The sequence below is a fragment of the Eleutherodactylus coqui genome, chromosome 4 (assembly GCF_035609145.1).
Source record: "Eleutherodactylus coqui strain aEleCoq1 chromosome 4, aEleCoq1.hap1, whole genome shotgun sequence".
Taxonomy (NCBI): domain Eukaryota; kingdom Metazoa; phylum Chordata; class Amphibia; order Anura; family Eleutherodactylidae; genus Eleutherodactylus; species Eleutherodactylus coqui.
Window position 1 is genome coordinate 4761484 of NC_089840.1, and position 18958 is coordinate 4780441.

Consider the following 18958-nt stretch of genomic DNA (forward strand, 5'->3'; position numbering starts at 1 on the left):
TTGTGTACGTCACCAAGCACTCCGGTCCGGCTGCAAAGTCAGATCGGGGTGCTAGCCCTGGTATACCCCTAGTCCCGGGCTCTGCAGTGGGTCCGGTGCAGGGGACTGGGGAAGAGAGGGTTAATGCGGCCCAAAACTCCATTTCTGCTTGTGCCAGTAGTGGGAATGGAGGCGATAAGGAGGCTGAGAAGGTCCATGGGAAAGATGGAATGAGGGGTCGCGGCCAATCCGGAGGTGCTGGCACTGACGGCTGCCCCCCAGTGGGAGGGGGGGGCAGTCTGGCATCAGGTTCCACCAGTGGTGGCTTGGCTGTCCCTCCTGTGTCCCTAAAACGCCTGTCAGGTGCAGAGGGGGCGCAGTGGGTGGTGGCCAGGCCTGTCAATCCTCCCACACATCATGATAGTATTGCGGTAACATCTAAGCAACTAAAAAGTACAAGTCCCAGAATGGCTGGGAAAGTGGGCGAAGCCAGGGCTGCAGAGACGGGTCCTACCGACAATCATACGGGACTTAGGACTGGTTCTGTCGGTCTCCAGCCTCAGCCCGCCGGAAAGTGTACTATTAAAAATAAAAGTGAAGCAGGTCCTGGTCCAGCAAAAGGAAAGAAAGGTGCGAGTGGTGTGATGGATATAAATGCCAGTGCTGCCGCTGCCCCTGCTCCCGCAGAGGCTCCAGGAGCTCCGGATGCCCCCAATCCCCCGGGAAGTATGCCATCAGCTGTACGGGAGGGTGGGGCTTCGGGTAGTAGTCAGGGGATGGGCCAGGATCCAGTCACCCCTCCAGCGGCGACAACAGCTGGTAGAAGTTATGCCAGTGTCGCCGCTGGAGGGAGGGGGGATGCGTCCTCCTTGTCTTTGGGCTCTGGGGACGGCGTTTTGCAACAGCGCCTCCTGGAGGCCTTGAGGAGGGGGGAGAGCTCGATGAATGTAGGGGGCAGAGTTGTGGATTTGTCTCTCTGGGTGGAGAGACATGGTCTTGGTGCCTTCCGAGAACAAAGGGGGGAGACTGTTTGGTCCCTGCCGACAACCGGGCAGGACATTGGCCGTAGGAATGTGGCCCGTCTTCAGTGGAGAGGCAATGACGCGTGCCCATCCAGGAGTAAGGTGGTGGAGCTTCTGCTGAAGATGGGTTTCAGGGCAAATGACATCTATGCCCTGATCCATCCTTACGGCACGTCTGAGTTCGACATCAGCTTTGTTCGCCCAGAGGGCCTCGAGCTCTTTTGGGGGAACTACGAGTTGATGAAGGACGAGCCCGGCTGGCGCGGTTTCGCTGCACAAGTGGTAACCCGCCAGACTGGAGTCAAGAGAGTGACCGTTTTGACTCGTAACGAGTCCCTCTCTTGTTACGATATCATGACTTGGATAAGTCGGTACGGAGAGGTGGTGGATATGCCCAATAAGAACCGGGATGAACACGGCATCTGGTCCGGAGCCTGGACGCTTATGGTGAAACTTAAGCGTTCAGGGAATTCGGTGGCCCACATACCATCCGCGGCCTTCCTTGGCAGGGATCGTATCTTGGCCTTCTACCAGGGGCAGCCGAAGCTCTGTCACAAGTGCGGCGACCCCACACATTTGAGCGCAGCCTGTAATGTCATCAAGTGCGCTCTGTGTGGCGAGGTAGGTCATCTTGCGGCATCTTGTACAGAGATTAGGTGTCACCTGTGTGGTGACCTCGGTCACCCATTCAGTCGCTGTCCGCGCTCTTTCGCCAATGCGGTCAGGGCCCCAGTGGAGGAGAGCCATGAGGTTGCTTCTGCAGGGGAGGGGACCAGCAGAGGCGATGGGGCCCAGGAGCCAAGGAAGAAGAAACATGCTCGGGGAACCAAGCTAAGGCGCCAAGAGAAGCGCGGAAGGGGCAGGGAGCTGGTGGAAACCCAGGTGGCAGGTGGGTCAATGCTGGCCCCTGCTCCGGACGCAAATCATGTGGCTGAGGCTCCAGGGGACAGGGAGCTGGATGAGGAGGTCAGGAGGATCCAAAGGGAAGAGGATGCCACTTATTCAGATTCTTCCCACTATGAAAGTGTGGGTGAGGGCAAGGATGAGTGGCAAAAGAAAAAGCGTAAGCAGGGCTCCAAGAAAATGAAAAAAAGGGAAGGGAAATCTTCCCCTGTAACGGGCCAGGTGCAGGAAGGCAATCCAAACTCTCCTCTTGTTGGGCTCTCCAACAGGTACCAAGCTCTCTCGTCCTCGGAGGGAGAGGTGCCTAGGACAGGCGTGGGGTCTACAGGGGGTGCTGAGCCTTCCTCTTGTGGGGGTTTGGTGACCTCCAGGGGGAGGGCTGGCCCAGAGCCCAGTGGCAAGGAGGACGAGGTTGAGGAGCCCCTTGCCATGGACCTTTCAGTGTCCAAGAAACGTGGCAAGGGGTCATCCTCAGACCCTGATGAGAAGGGGGGTGGGAAGAAGAAAGCCATCTAACTCAATCACCAATGATGGCGGCACCCGCTCCGTTGACGCTGGCATCCATTAATGTTGCCAGCATTAAGTCTGATATGGCTAGATTTGCGGCCTTTGATTTTCTCGGCAATAAAGTTGGCACGCCTCTCGTATGCGGAATGGGTCTATGGGGCATTCGGGGACCTTGGTCGCAGGGACCGGTGCACTTTATTCTTAGTCAGCCTAGTGGTCAGGTTTCACATTTGGAACGCACGGTGTCTAGTTTCGACGGAAGAGAAAATCCTCCCCGTGGATGAGGTGAATAGAAACATCCTTGGTGACCTGGTGAAGGTGTGCTCTCTGGATTATGAGAGGTTGGGCACGACTAAGGCCTCTCTCCTATGGAGAGGGTTTGCATTTCGTTAGGGACAGTCTTCTTATTGTTAGGGTCTTTGTAGGGACAGAATAGGGAGAGGTAGGGACAGTTTTCTCTGAGGGTAAGTTTTAGGGAAGGAGTAGGGACATTGTAGGGACAGATTAACTATAGGGATAGTTTTTCCATTTGGTCGGTGCCCGGCTTATCATATCCAGTCCTGGTGGAGGGCTGTGTGTGACACTAGTAGAGTTTTTGTTTTTCGGTCAAAGATGAAGTATGTACGGCTGCAGGTAACTGAACCTTAGGCTTTCGGGTATTAATATGTAGTGTTGGTTTGTAGTTGTGTAGTATAAGAGATGTTCTATGTTATGTTATGTTTTGTTTTGTATATAGGGCTAGGGGTTATAGATAGGTTGGGTGGGGGTTTATTGGGGGGGGGGGGGGATTTATGCCTCAGCCGTAGCTTGACACGTCCCGGACAATGAACACTGGGCACGGACTGTTGGTGCGGGCGTGGCCCTCAGGCTGCGGCGGGCAGGGTGTGTATGCGGTGCAGCTCGGCTCGTCCTGGACATAGACATTGAGCACGGACTTGGGATGCAGGCGTGGCTCCCAGGCTGCACCGTAGGGGGTTGTTTGGGGTGTGTGGTGGTTTGGTCTGGATATAGGGTTAGTTTAGGATTATGTAAGGTTTTATTTTTTAGGTGGTGGGCATTAAAAAAAAAAAAAAAAAAAAAAAATTAAAAAATTTATAAAAAAAAAAAAAAACTTGCAAAAAATATTAAAAAAAAAAAGGTATTGGGTTGTTCTTATTGTTACTACTTTTGTTATTTGCATTATTGTTATTATATAATTGCTTTGGTTATTAGTCGTTTTCTTTCTTCTTTTTTTGGGATTTCTGGCTGGATCCTGTGAGTTAGGGATGTTTTCTCACGTGTGTATATTGTTATATGTAGTATGTAGTGTATATGTATTGGTGAGGATGTGTGAGTGTAGTTTTGGAGTGCAGGTTGGTGTAGTGTGCGGTGTGTATTATTTGGACCAGATGGACCTTTTGCTTTTGTCCCTTTGTCCTGAAGTAAGGCAAAGTACAGATAATATAAGTGATGATTTGGTTTTGCTTTATGTTTGTCTTATGCCAAGTGAGCGATATTTATGTTCTGTTTATTGTTATGTTTTTCACTTTTATAATAAAAAGATCTACAGGATATAACTCAGGAGCAGTACAGGATAAGTAATGTATGTACACAGTGACTCCACCAGCAGAATAGTGAGTGCAGCTCTGGGGTATAATACTGGATGTAACTAAGGAGCAGTACAGGATAAGTAATGTATGTACACAGTGACTCCACCAGCAGAATAGTGAGTGCAGCTCTGCAGTATAATACAGGGTGTAACTCAGGGTCAGTACAGGATAAGTAATGTATGTACACAGTGACTCCACCAGCAGAATAGTGAGTGCAGCTCTGGAGTATAATACTGGATGTAACTCAGGAGCAGTACAGGATAAGTAATGTATGTACACAGTGACTCCACCAGCAGAATAGTGAGTGCAGCTCTGGGGTATAATACAGGACGTAACTCAGGGTCAGTACAGGATAAGTAATGTATGTACACAGTGACTCCACCAGCAGAATAGTGAGTGCAGCTCTGGAGTATAACACAGGATGTAACTCAGGATCAGTACAGGATAAGTAATGTATGTACACAGTGACTCCACCAGCAGAATAGTGAGTGCAGCTCTGGGGTATAATACAGGATGTAACTCAGGAGCAGTACAGGATAAGTAATGTATGTACACATTGACTCCACCAGCAGAATAGTGAGTGCAGCTCTGGAGTATAATATAGGATGTTATTTAGGATTGGCTCCCTTTTTACATACATGACATTGGTGTTTAGCATGGAGTTGTTACATGCGCCTCTGAGGGTTTCTGTGTGTTCCTTATTTCTGTGTCTTTTGGGGCAGGTGCGGCTGGAGATGTGTCCGCAGTCTCTGATGGATCATGATAAGGGGACTTTTGACTCTCTTAAGCAGAGTAACCCCCAGAGGCACGAGGTGCTGACACGGATCCTCATCAGTCTTGGTCTGGATTGTGAAACGAGCTCTGTCCCCTCTCTGACACCGGTCTACCTGCTGACCGCCCGACAGGTGAGTGTCCACCAGGAGCAGAAGGATAGAAGCTGGCATGTTTTTATAAACACACATGTAAATGGTGGAATGGCTGAGGCATCTTGGGAGTTGTAGTTCTACAGCTGCTGAGGAGCTCCAGGTTGGAGTCTTAAAAGTGTTTCTTAGAATACAGATTTATCAGAAGAGGCGGTCTATTTCTTTTCGCTGGGACCCCATTAAATCCCAAGCCCTCCGTTCCCCATCTCTGCATGAACAGAGCGAGGAGGAGTCTGACTGGCATGGTGGACGGGCATATGCCCTGCCGCACCATTCCATGTCCCTAGCACTGATGGAGGTTCGCCAAGTGCTGCACAAGCTCGGCAGTTTCCATCCGCCCCACAGACCTCGCATGGAGCCGACATCACGAAGTCAAACATAGTGAAGACTGCCATCTTGTGGGGCTTTCTGGAACTTCAGATGTGAGAACAATACATGTATTAATGTTTAGTTCTGGATCTGTAGAGGATAAAGCAGTGGACCTGCCGAGCCGTGTGCACATTGTTCCCATGCCGCGCTCACCTCTGCGGGGTCTCTGCTCTCAGCGATCCATTGTTCGCTCCTTACTGATGTCTTTCCATGAATTTTGTCTGATTTGGGTCCATATCATCAGTATAACGCAGCCCTATAGGAGAGATAGCATGTTAGCAGGGGGCCTGAGGGCCCAATCACCCCTATACTCCATAAGAATGGTAGGTGGGGGCCCTGTTACAGATATTACATGGGGGCCAGCAAAATTAACCCAATAAGGACCAAGTGCTGTAAAGAAACGGTGCTTGGTCTTTACTCCTGGTTATTGGTAAAAATACGGGGCAGGATGAAGGCTCCTGCCATCTAGCCGGAGCAGGTCGGGGGCTTGGCCGCCGCTCCACCTGACCATGGGGAACAGAGGGGCTGCTGCCTGACTCCTTTGTATGGCTTTCTTCCGCAGAACTCACATACTGCACTGTGGCTGTAGGTTTATAGTATGGGGCACTGTAGTTGTAGATCAGGGGGTGTCCAACCCCGGATGACTATAAATGTGGCCCACAAGTGTGGATTCCCCGTGGAGCGGTCACTGTGCTTCATTATACACAGGGCCTGCAACTTAACTACATGCAGCCGGCCTTGTATAAAAGAACCACAGAGGCCGGCCTGCCCGCCCAACTTCCACTGTGTGCGACTGTAAAGTAACGGAGTACGGAGACACTGAGACGCAAGGGGGAGGAGCCAGCGGGTGGGCACTTACAGCTCAGCCACTGCTTTATTGTAGGGGAGTCAGTAGAGCCAATAGGGATCCATGCTGGCCGAATCTAAGCCAGCAAGCCCCCTCGTTGGTCCAGCACTTAGTAATCCCACCACCAGGCCATGCTGATCGTGTTACACACTGCTGGCCTGGAGGTGGTTGGGACATACTCAGCAGAGCAGGCTACCCTGCGCCGTTGTCGACTCCCCCCTCTTCCTGCCCCTTTATGATTCTCTGCCTGCATCTACAGTGGATATAAAGTCTGCACACCCCTCTTAAAATGCCAAGCTGAGCTGCGGGGTGGGCGCCATCGGGACCCGGCCGTTGGTCTATTTTCTTTTTTTAACTCTTTTTATTGAACAGTAAGGCTGCCTGTCCGCGGTCGATGACCCGCTTGCAATAAATCGCCCGCAGATCACGCTCTATAAAGCTTTCCATAGGATATCTTTGGAAAGCGCAGCGCCAGCGTTCACGTGCGGAGAAGCATAGGGATTCTCCGTTAGCAGGATTTAAATTGCGGCATGCTGCGATTGCCGCAATTCTCCATGGTGAGCCTATCTGTTAGATAGGCTCATCTCTGAGACCTGTCAGTGCTCACCCCTCCTCCCCCATGGCAGAATATTGCTAGCGATATTCTGCCTTAGCTGTGGAAAGGGGGCCTAAATATACCATATAGTATATAGGGAGGAACTTGCATACAACATAGGCTAGAGGGACAGATAGCAGGTTTCATCGCCAACACAGAAAAGGGTTCTTTACTGTAAGAGCAGTGAGACTGTGGAACGCTCTGCCTGAGGAAGTGGTGATGGCAAAATCCATAGAGGAGTTTAAAAGGGCACTTGATGTCTTTCTGGAGAGGAAGTATATTATAGGCTATAAATCTTAGGTTAATTGTTAATCCGGGTATACAGGCAGGTAGGAACTATTAGGGGTTGATCCAGGGAACAGTCTGATTGCCATTAGGGAGTCGGGAAGGAATTTTCCCCCAAATGGGCTAACTGGCTCCTGCCTCTTGGGGTTTTTTGCCTTCCTCTGGATCAACACAGGAGGATAAACAGGCTTGGGGTCTGTGAATTGGCGCTATTCAACAGCAGTATACCCTTTTACATTTTTCTGACCCTGTTCAGAGTGTACACTGTATACCCGTCTCTGGGTGACTGAATCTCCGCAATCTAACAGCGGTATACACTGATTATTCTGCCTATTGTGGCCTATAAGTGTACGCAGCATAACTTGCATTTTGCGTAGCATTTTGACCAAGTGCTTTATCCAACATGATGACTAGGGGTAAGGGTCGAGGACGTGGGCAGAGACCGAGGTCCCTGCTGCTGAGGGATTAGTAGAGCGCCGCGTATCTACGCTCCCTAGCTTCATCTCACATTTTGCAGGTCCGCGTGGTAGACCATTATTAAAAGCACAGCAGTGCGATCAGGTGATGACGTGGATGGCGGATAACGCCTCCAGTACTTTATCCAACACCCAGTCTTCCATGCAGTCCACTCCTGCTAGCCAAGGCACTGCTCCTCTGAATCCTCAGACTGCTCCTCCTTCCTCCCAGCCTGGTCACTCCAGGAAAAGGAGAGATTCAGAACAGGCATACTCCCAGGAACTGTTCTCGGGCCCCTGCCCTGAGTCAGAAAAAAATGTTCATCGGCCACGTGAGGACTTTGTAGTGACCGATGCCCAAAATTTGGACTTTTCACAGACTCAGGGTGATGAGGTGCTGAAACTCCTGAGCTTGGGTGACAAGATGTGATTGTTCTCAGCAAGAGAAACGACGTAATCTTGTAGATATGAGACCTTTTAATGGCTAACAAAAATACATGATGTAATAATAGCGAGCTTCCAAACCAACGCAGGGTACTTCTTCAGGCTTATGGATTGGATCTGAAGAGGCATGGATATTTATACACACTTATAACATATATACTTATGACAAGGCACAGACATGGATGGATATATATATATATATATATATCACACACACACTTATGACAAGGCACAGACATGGATATATATATATACTTATGACAAGGCACCGATATGGATGGGATTGGTTCGCACTTAAAAGGAATTCTGCAACAGCAAACAAACTTTTTTTGTCTAGGCACTGATAGTGGAGTGAAAGTTTTATGGTCCCTAAATTACTGTTGGGGGGGGGGAGGTCATCAGGCTTGAATTGCTACAAGATATACACAAACATTTTTAGCTAAACACTGATAAGGGAGTGAAAGTTAATGGTCCCTGAATTACTGTTGATGCGGGTCTTATCTGTATAATAAATGTCTCACACTTCCCATTCACGCATAAATCCTGGGGAATAATTTAACCCCATATTCAGCGTGTCAAAGGTTGTTATCAATGACAAGAGGCACACGTCCCCCGAGCTGTTACAGGGTTTGACGGAGCAGACCGATCTGTGGCTTTCGCCGCCGAACCTCCAACCAGGCATGGTCGTGTGTGACAATGGGCGTAACATGGTGGCGGCTCTGCTGCTTGGCAGACTAACACACATGCCATGCCTGGCCCACGTGTTCAATCTGGTGGTTCAGCGCTTTCTCAAAAACTACCCCCATTTGTCTGACCTGCTCAGCAAGGTGCGTCGCGTGTGCGCACATTTCAGGAAGTCCACCACAGATGCTGCCACTCTCAGGACACTGCAACATCACTTCTAGCTGCCAGAGCACCGACTACTGTGCGACATGCCCATGCGCTGGAATTCTATGTTGCATATGTTGGCCAGGCTTTATGAGTAGCATAGAGCCATTGTAGAATACCAGCTGCAACATGGGCGGCGGAGTGGAAGTCAGCCTCCACAGTTCTTCACAGAGGAGTGGGCATGGATGGCAGACATCTGTCAGGTCCTAGGAAAGTTTGAGGAGTCTACACAAATGGTGAGTGGCGATGCGGCCATTATCAGCGTAACCATCCCACTGTTTTGCCTGCTGAGAAGTTTGCTGCTAAGCGTAAGGGCCGACGCTTTGCCGATAGAACAGGAGATGTGGGATGACGATATCGCTTGATAGCCAGACCACCCTCACGCCTTTTTCTCAGCGCGTATTGGAGGGGGGGGGGGAGTCTGCTGCCCACACTGCAGAGGGTACCCATGCTACTTCCCTCACATATGTTTAGCGTGTATAGGCTGAAGAGGAGGAGGATCCTGAAAGTCCTCCTCCTAGTGAGGACAGCGATGTGTTGCGTACTGAGACTCTGGCACACATGGCTAACTTCATGTTAAGCTGCCTTTCCCATTACCCTCGTGTTAGACGCATTCTGGCCAACACGGATTACTGGGTGTTCACCCTTCTCGGCCCACAATATAAGGAGAACCTTTCTACTCTCATTCCCGAAGAGGAAAGGAGTACGAGAGTGATGCAATACCACAGGGCCCTGGTGGAAAAGCTGATGCTAAGGTTCCCATCTGACAATGCTAGCGGTAGAAGACGTAGTTCAGAGGGCCAACTAGCAGGGGAGGCGCGGGGATCAGGCAGCATGTCCAGCGCAGGCAGGGGAACACTCTCCAAGGCCTTTGCCAGTTTTATGGCTTCCCAGCCAGACTGTGTCACCACTCCCCAGTCAAGGCTGAGTTGGAGGGAGCACTGTAAAAAGATGGTGAGGGAGTACATAGCCGATCGTACGAACGTTCTCCGTGATCCCTCTGCTCCATACAACTTTTGGGTGTCAAAGCTAGACTTGTGGCACGAACTTGTGCTGTACACCTTGGAGGTGCTGGCCTGCCCTGCCGCTAGCGTCTTGTCAGAGAGGGTGTTTAGTGCTGCTGGGGGGATCATCACGGATAAGCGTACCCGCCTGTCAACTGACAGTGCCGACAGGCTTACACTCATTAAAATGAACAAAGGCTGGATTTCCTCAGACTTCTCTTCTCCACCCGTGAAAACCAGCGGAACATAAAGATTAAGCTGGAACAGGAGAACCATGCACCCTCTATCACCCCAAAAAAGGGGAGAAGTAGCTTGGTTTATCCCTCTCTGATCTTCCTCCTCCTTCTAAACCAGCATGTCATCACGCTGAACAGCCAATTTTTCAGATGGCCAAAAGGCTCTGTTAAAACTAATTTTTTGGAGGGCTGCCTCCAGGCTCTGTTAGCAAATTAAGCAAGTACGGGCTTTATGTTAAAAAATGTTTCTGGGTTTCACCTGCACTCTGGGTAAACACATTTTTCTGGGGTACACCTGTACTCTTGGTACACACATTTTTTCAGGGGTTCGCCTATATTCTTGGTGCAGAAATGTTTCAGGGGGTCGACTATATTCTGGGTACACAAATGTTTCAGGGGGTCACCTATATTCTGGGTACACAAATGTTTCAGGGGGTCGACTATATTCTGGGTACACAAATGTTTCAGGGGGTCGCCTATACTCTGGGTACACAAATGTTTCAGGGGGTCGCCTATACTCTGGGTACACAAATGTTTCAGGGGGTCGCCTATACTCTGGGTACACAAATGTTTCAGGGGGTCGCCTATACTCTGGGTACACAAATGTTTCAGGGGGTCGCCTATACTCTGGGTACACAAATGTTTCAGGGGGTCGCCTATACTCTGGGTACACAAATGTTTCAGGGGGTCGCCTATACTCTGGGTACACAAATGTTTCAGGGGGTCGCCTATACTCTGGGTACACAAATGTTTCAGGGGGTCGCCTATACTCTGGGTACACAAATGTTTCAGGGGGTCGCCTATACTCTGGGTACACAAGAGTTTCCCAGCGCGGCGTTCAGCTATTTGACACATACACAGAATGAATTGTCCTGCTTTGCCCACTCCAATTTCTTCACGGTTCATGCTGTCCTTGTAGCAATCAAAGGAACCGTAACTGATTTAATGAGACTTTCACAGGGTCACTGCATACCTGAGGTGGCAACTTTTGCGACACTTCCAGCTTCGAGGCAATCTCTTGTTTAAGAATGGGTTGTTGAATTGTGCTGATGGTTAGAAGTACTAGCATCCGCTTTATACCCACTTGTGGCCCCTGACAAATTTGAGACGAAGGTGGCACGGGATTAGAATAATTGTAGCCCAACAGTCCTTCCTAGGACTACTACTCCTCTCATTGTGTGCATCAGCAGTTTGGCTGCCTGGGACCAGTAGTGCGCACTAGGCTTTCGCAAGCATCCCGGCTGTATAACTGGACAACTCATTGTACACTGCCTGTTTTTGGATGTCCGCTGACGTATAATGCCCTGAGTGGTAAACAGCCGGATTGGTTTAGGTCTGATAAACGCACGCATCCCTGGGGGTCAGCGCTGGTCGCCATGTAGTATTTCTCGTGTTGCAGGATACCACAGTTATCAGAGATACAGGATTGGCGCGTTCACAGGAAGCGTGATTGATTTCATGAGACATTGACAGTTTCACTGTATACCTGTGATGGCAACTTTGGTGACCCCTCCTGCTTCACACCAATCTTTGGTGTTAGTATGCTCTGCTGCATTGTGCAGATGTGTAGAAGTGCTGTCACCTGAGTCCCCTTTATGCCCACGTTTGCGGCTCGTGACAGTTTTGTGACGGAGGTGGCATGGGATTGGAATGATGATCGTACGTTAATTTATCATGAATTCTCTACAGCATTGTGGGCTATCGCCCCGCCCCTTTCAAAGAGGGTCGCTGCCTGGCCCTGCCAACCCTCTGCAGTGTGTGCCTCCGGCTCCTCCTCATGGCAGACGCACTTATAAATAGACATGAGGGTGGTGTGGCTATGAAGCGAGCGTGTGGCATGAGGGCAGCTGAACGCTGCGCAGGGAAAAATTGGAGTACGCTGTGGGCGCAGGCTCGTGCGGGGGGTTGTACAGCAATGCCAGCATGTAACCCAGGAGAAGAGGCAGCGGTCTCACCCGCAGGCGGTGATTGGCCTTCATTGCACCTAGTATGGTGCTTAGCTAAAATGTGCCAGCGTGTGTGCCTTGCTGCTTATGGTCTGTCCCAAGTAAATTGTTAGTGGGGTGACCACCAGGCTCTTGCCCACAATGTGGCTTAATAGTGGGACCTGGGAGCCTCAGATGCAGACATGCATGCTGCCCCTGCCCTTCCCTATCCGTTTCTGTGGTGTTTCCATCACTTTCGGATGTTTTCAGGTAAATCACACACCCTCCCCCATGCGGAGCATCGGTCAGCTTGAAAAATGCTCTAGACTCCCATTGACTTCAATGGGGTTCGTTACTCGAAACAAGCTCTCGAGCATTACGAAAAGTTCGACTCGAGCAACGAGCACCTGAGCATTTTGGTGCTCGCTCATCTTTATTGTACACATGTTAAAAACTAAAAAAAATAGGTGTATCAAATGGAAAGCGAGAATATCTAAAGAAACTGTAGGGGAAGTGTCAGAAAAGCTAAATCTAATAATGAATTGGGGCTTGTAAGAGAGGCCAAAAGCAATAAAAAAGGATTTGGGGGTCAAAAGCAAAAGAAAACTCAAAGATGCTATTGGATGCTTACAAGATGAAAATGGTGAATTGGTTAAGAATGATGTGGAGAAGGACGAACTTTTAAATCCTTATTTTGTATCTGTTTTCTCTCAGAAAGTAGATGTAACATCAGCTGATCTTCCCTGTGCTATTGGGGGAATAAAAGAATGCAGGCTATCTGTAAGCAGAGAGATGGTGAGGGAACACTGAGCTAACTTCAAGTCTCAAGATCCAGATGAATTACATCCTAGGATACTAAAGGAAGCAGTGGAGGTAATTGCTGAACCACTCGCAATAATCTGTAAAAATTCCTGGAGAACAGGAGAAGTCCCAGAAGATTGGAAAAGGGTAAATGTCCCCATCTTCAAAAAAAAGGGAAGAAGATGGATCCAGGAAACTACAGGCCTGTGAGCCTGACTTCTATACCGGGAAAGATCTTTGATCAAATTATTAAACAGCATGTATGCAAGTACTTGGATGAGAATGGAGTAATTAACCAGAGCCAGCATGGGGTGTAACAAACAAGTCATGCCAGACGAATCTAATTTCCTTCTATGATAGAATCACCGACTGGGTTGATCAGGGAAATGCGGTGGATATGGTATATCTTGACTTTAGTAAAGCATCATACTATACTTATTGAAAAAATGACCAAATATGGGATTGACAAGACAACTGTTAGGTTAGTACGATCACTCAGCCAGTTGTGACTCCAAAGAGTGGTCATAAATGGCTGCACATCCAAGTGGAAGAATGTATCAAGTGGGGACCACAAGGCTCTGTCCTAGGCCCAGTGATGGCCAACATTGTTATAAATAATCTGGAGGAGGGAATTGATGGAAAACTGATCAAATTTGCCAACGACACAAAGCTAGGAGGGATAGCTAACACTAGGGAAGAGAGAGGATTCAAAAAGATCTAGAAAAGCTTGCACAGTGGGCGGTGACTAACAGAATGGTATTTAACAAGGTGAAATGCAAAGTCCTACATCTGGGCAAGGAAAATAAAAAAAGTGCATACATAATGGGAGCAGTTGGGCTAAGCAGCAGCACATGTGAAAAAGACTTGGGTATACTAATAGATCATAGACTGAACATGAGTCAACAATGTGATGCAGCAGCCAAAAAGGCAAACACAATTCTGGGATGTATTAAGAGAAGCATAGAGTCTAGATCACGTGACGTCATTATCCCCCTCTACTCTTCCTTAGTCAGACCTCATCTGGAATACTGGGTCCAGTTCTGGGCACCCCACTTTATACAAGACATAGACAAACTGGAGCAAGTTCAGAGAAGAGTTACCAAGATGGTGAGCGGTCTGCAAATCATGTCCTATGAGGAACAGTTAAAGGATCTGGGAATGTTTAGCAGAAGAGAAGGCTGAGAGGAGACTTAATAGCCGTCTACAAATATCTGAAGGGCTGTCACAGTGTAGAGGGATCAGCCCTATTCTCATCTGCACAAGGAAAGACTAGAAGCAATGGGATGAAACTGAAAGGGAGGAGACACAGATTAGATATTAGACAGTGAGGGGGATCAATGAGTGGAACAGGTTACCACGGGAGGTGGGGAGTTCTCCTTCAATGGAAGTCTTCAGAGGCCTGGACAGACATCTGTCTGGGATGATTTAGTAATCCTGCACTGAGCAGGGGGTCGGACCCGATGACCCCGGAGGACCTGATGATCCTGGAGGAACCTTGCAACTCTACCATCCTATGATTCTATGATATTGCTCTTATCTGCAATTCTCCTCCTCTAGAAAGTCAAAGGGGGCATCAACAAAGTACTAGTTTTAGGGTGTGCAGATTTATGCAACCAAATGTTTAGGGTTTATTTGCACCCTTAAAGACTCCGTCTTGTCTTCCAATGGGATTGCACATGACGGGTCACACGGAAGGCGGAAAGAAATCCCAAAGAATTCCTCTGTCAGATTATTTACCATGTAGCCGATCGGACGGCTCAGCAGTCTGGAACTCCATTAGGAAACGTACAAAGTCTTTATTCCTCCAGCATAGAGGGGCGCTGATGTTTCGGCCGTTGGCCTAATGGACTCCTTGGCTCATTTATGTTTGTGTGCCATGCACTTGGATGTGATGAGATCCGCTCAGTCCTATTGAGTCCTGAGGAATTTGGAGCATCCTACATTAATGTGTTGCGCCTTTCAATACATCGTTGAGGCTTTCTTCTCTGAGCGATGCAAACCTCGTTAGATCTTCTCTATCACTTGTGGAGCTCCAACATTTCTTAATGGTCAAAGTCTTGCGACCAGGCAGCTTTTTAGACATGGTGGACAGCGAGTCCTAAAAGCCTTCACGTTTCTGAGCCGAAGCATTTATTACCATCGGTTATGAGCTTTCAGTCACGGCTGCAGACGCCTTCTTGCTTGAACGCCCGTTTCCGTTAGCGGTGGCATCGCGCCTCTGTATTGGGTGTGATTACCCTGCTGGACGTCCACCGACTTGGCATCTCCTCGCTCTTATCTGGGGCTTGCACTCCGAACGTTGGCCTGGATGTAGTCACCTGACTAGATCTCGCGGTGAGGCGGTTTCAGACTACTGAGCACGGGCAGTCCTACGATAGGTCCAGTTTCGGAAGAGACGTGAACTCCCCCCTGGAGCCGGCACTTACCGCCGGTACTGGGCCCATCTCCTCCTCACAATGGGAAGCCTTATGCTGGGCGCCTTCAGTGCTTTATGTCTTGGCGCTGTGTAGCCCTTATTCGAAATGTATCAATAAAATAGTTTTTAGTTGTTTGCTGTGAAGGATATAGTAGAATAGAAGCGGTTCCTGCGGACGCTCTGCGGCGGCCGGACGCTCTGCGGCGGCCGGGCGCTCCGGATCATCTCACTTTGTGTAAATCTACAGAAAAAACATTTTTCGGCTTTTAAACGTTTAATCGTGTTTCATAAAAGGAGAGCAGGAATTGTGAGCTGTAATTCTGCAGGCGTCCACATGGTGTCAGTGTTGCTGCACCGCTAGATGGAACGTTATAGTTGGGGATTATTAGTGTAGATGGTTATTATACGGTTATAATTGTATCCTGCGTGTCGGTCATGTAGAGCGGGACCCGAGCAGACTGTGTAGTCCGACCGCCGCTGCAGCGGAGAGCGATGATGGATCTTGTTCACCAGTTCAGTGAAGTTTCCAATACGTTGGAGTTAGGCCGTATTTACACGGCTGACAGCGACTTACGCAACTTTCCTCGCACCGCACACGGATACTGCATGTGCTATGTGATGTATGGGACGCCGCACATTGCGAGACAATGGAGCCGTAACACACGCGGCTTCTGCTTTCCTGCATCTCTCAGCGCACAAAATTCACGCGACAAACTTGGCGGTGTAAATACAACCGTAAAGGGGTGAGATTCTCCAAATGGATCTGCGCTGTTCAGCTTTATAAATGGTGCTGCTCTTGTTCATAGACCGTGTCTATCATCACAGCATGCATGTGATTGGTGTAAGCTGCAATACCAGACACTGCCTATGGACTAGAGGGGTGCTGTTTCTGGAAAAAAAAAACACATCGGCCCATCTATTCTTCTGTGGTCACATAGCCGCTTTAATGTTCAACTTAAAGGGGTTGTCCCATTTCTAGCTGTTTTGCTGCAGTCTGTACATGATACAGTGGCCCGGATTTGTACTGCAGTTTAATAGGACTCAGCCTGCAGTACCAAACAGGGCCACTGCAACATATACGGAGCTGTCTGCTTCCTGCAGCAAAACTACTAGAAGTGGGACAATCCCTTTAAAGATCTATCTGTGTTTATATAACTAGGATAACGTCCTAATTGGTGGCGTCTGATCTATAGCACCCTGCTGGTCAAAGGAACAGGATTCTTTTCACTAATTCCCTGCGCGGCCGGGAGCGCCCGAATGGGCCTGCGCGGCGGGTGGCCGGGAGCGCAGCTGTGTAGGAAAAAAGTGTGAAGGAGCAGCAGCGCTTAATGTCTGATCATACAAGTACACCTTTAAATCTGCGCAGAGCGCAGCACTACATTCCTGCCCAGCAGTCTAGCGCCCCCTGTTGGTCTTGCATTAAATGTCTGTATAAAGTTTTGCTCACAGCGGCACAATTCTTCCCATCCGGCGGCGCGGAGGTGAGCGCAGCGCTGCGGGGGCGATCTGCTGTGTCCGTGTTTCTAACAGGCCGTAGATTAACATTTGTCTCGTTTAAAGGGGAATTTATTGCATATGGAATCATCGGAGAAGGTTTTCTTCCCCTTGGGGCGGCTCCCCGGCGAGCCGTAACTTTACCTTTCCTGGCTACCAACAATGTTGTAAAATGCCATAATTGTTCAGCAAGTCGAAGCCCAGAGAGACTCGTAACGTCCCTGCATGAAAAGGGAACCCGTAAAAGCGGGACGGGCGAGAAGCTGTGACCGCCAGCGAGGGAGGACATGTCTATAACCTGAGAACAGCTGGCGAGACGGCACAGAGGAGCAAAACCTCCTCCTAGGGGCTAAAGATCCCCTCTCCTCCGAAGACGGCCGGACCGACACAATGTAACGCCGCGGCGTCATAAAGCGCCTTTCGCCTGAACGCGGGAATCCTGGGATCGCGGCTGCAGATATTTCGGATCATCATCGTATAACCTGCAAATTGGCCCCCATGAAAACACACAAAGCTTTAACTTCCGCTGAGGGAGCCATATATCACGGCGCGCTCCGCAAGCCGCGCCGCCGCGATCCGTTTCATCTACTTAATTGACACAGTCTATAACTTTTTCCCATTCGCGATACCAGGTTGTAAACGGGTGAAAAGTTTTCTTGGGTTTGAGCTTTCTTGCGGATGCGAAGGGAGAAAAAGACAAGAGTCCTTTGTGCGCGGCGGCGTGAGGAGGCGAGCGGCTCGTTAACACCTAACGCTATTGTTTACACAGATGTCTGTTTCAACAAGTAATGAGGATGTTAAAAATGGAGGGAAGTCGGGGAGATTGTGTCACATCTGTGACTGCAGAGCGGTGGGAATCTGCGCAGAACGCATGAGGTCGGCGGGACGCGGCGGATTTGGCTTCCAGGTAGAGCCGGGTCAGCTTTAATTGGCCGTTTTGCGGTTGTTTCTTCGCACGGGGTTTATTCAGCCCGTAAGAGGAAATCCATCTGTTTGCTGCTTTTGTAGGCAACTTATAATGTCGTAGAAGAACTAAGGGGGACTGCGGGGGGACCGGAGGACGGGGGGGGGGGGGACCGGGAGACTGCAGGGGGGGACCGGAGGACGGCGGGGGGGGGGGGGGGACCGGGAGACTGCAGGGGGGGACCGGAGGACGGCGGGGGGGGGACCGGGAGACTGCGGGGGGGGACCGGGAGACTGCAGGGGGGGACCGGAGGACGGCGCGGGGGGGGGACCGGGAGACTGCAGGGGGGGACCAGGAGACTGCAGGGGGGGGACCGGAGGACGGCGGGGGGGGGGACTGGGAGACTGCAGGGGGGACTGGGAGACTGCAGGGGGGGACCGGAGGACGGCGGGGGGGGGAACCGGGAGACTGCAGGGGGGGAACCGGGAGACTGCAGGGGGGGACCGGAGGACGGCGGGGGGGGGGACCGGGAGACTGCAGGGGGGGACCGGAGGACGGCGGGGGGGGGGGACCGGGAGACTGCGGGGGGGGACCGGGAGACTGCAGGGGGGGACCGGAGGACGGCGCGGGGGGGGGGGACCAGGAGACTGCAGGGGGGGGGACCGGAGGACGGCGGGGGGGGGGGGGGACTGGGAGACTGCAGGGGGGACCGGGAGACTGCAGGGGGGGACCGGAGGACGGCGGGGGGGGAACCGGGAGACTGCGGGGGGACCAGGAGACTGCAGGGGTGGGGACCGGGAGGACGGCGGGGGGGGACCGGGAGACTGCGGGGGGGGCCGCAGGATGGCGGGGGGGGGACCGGGAGACGGCGGGGGGGGCCCGCAGGATGGCAGGGGGGGGGACCGGGAGACTGCGGGGGGGGCCGCAGGATGGCGGGGGGGGGGGGACCACGGGAGACGAGCGGTGGGGGGGGGCCCCGCAGGATGGCAGAGGGGTGGGGGGGGACCGGAGGACGGCGGGGGGGGGGGCGGGAGACTGCAGGGGGGGGGGGGGGACCGGAGGACGGCGGGGTGGGGGGCCGGGAGACTGCGGGGGGGGGGGGGGGGGACCGGAGGATGCCGGGGGGGGAGGGGGGCGGGAGGCTGCCAGGGACCGGACAAGGGGGAATGGCGACACCCAGTTGTCAGATTATTCATACATTTTCAGGTGGAATAATAGAGGAGTGACTGAGGATTGCAGCCTCTAGAGGGTTAACTATGACATGTTCTAGAATAAGCCATCATGTTCTGCTCCTCGGGGGTCCGACCTCTGGGGTCTCCACCTTCGATGCAGAGCTGATTTAGTGCTGCCCCCCCTTCATGGCCCCTCCAGC

At 51.1% G+C, this 18958-nt stretch overlaps 1 protein-coding gene across 1 annotated transcript in view; it reads left to right on the plus strand.

The window, feature by feature from the left end:
- Nucleotides 1–18958, plus strand: part of HLCS (holocarboxylase synthetase) — a 186073-nt gene that overhangs the window by 16516 nt on the left and 150599 nt on the right. The window contains exon 6 of the mRNA XM_066598979.1: nucleotides 4723–4905. Within this exon, the coding sequence (XP_066455076.1) occupies nucleotides 4723–4905 (183 nt within the window). The remainder of the gene's footprint in view (nucleotides 1–4722; nucleotides 4906–18958) is intronic.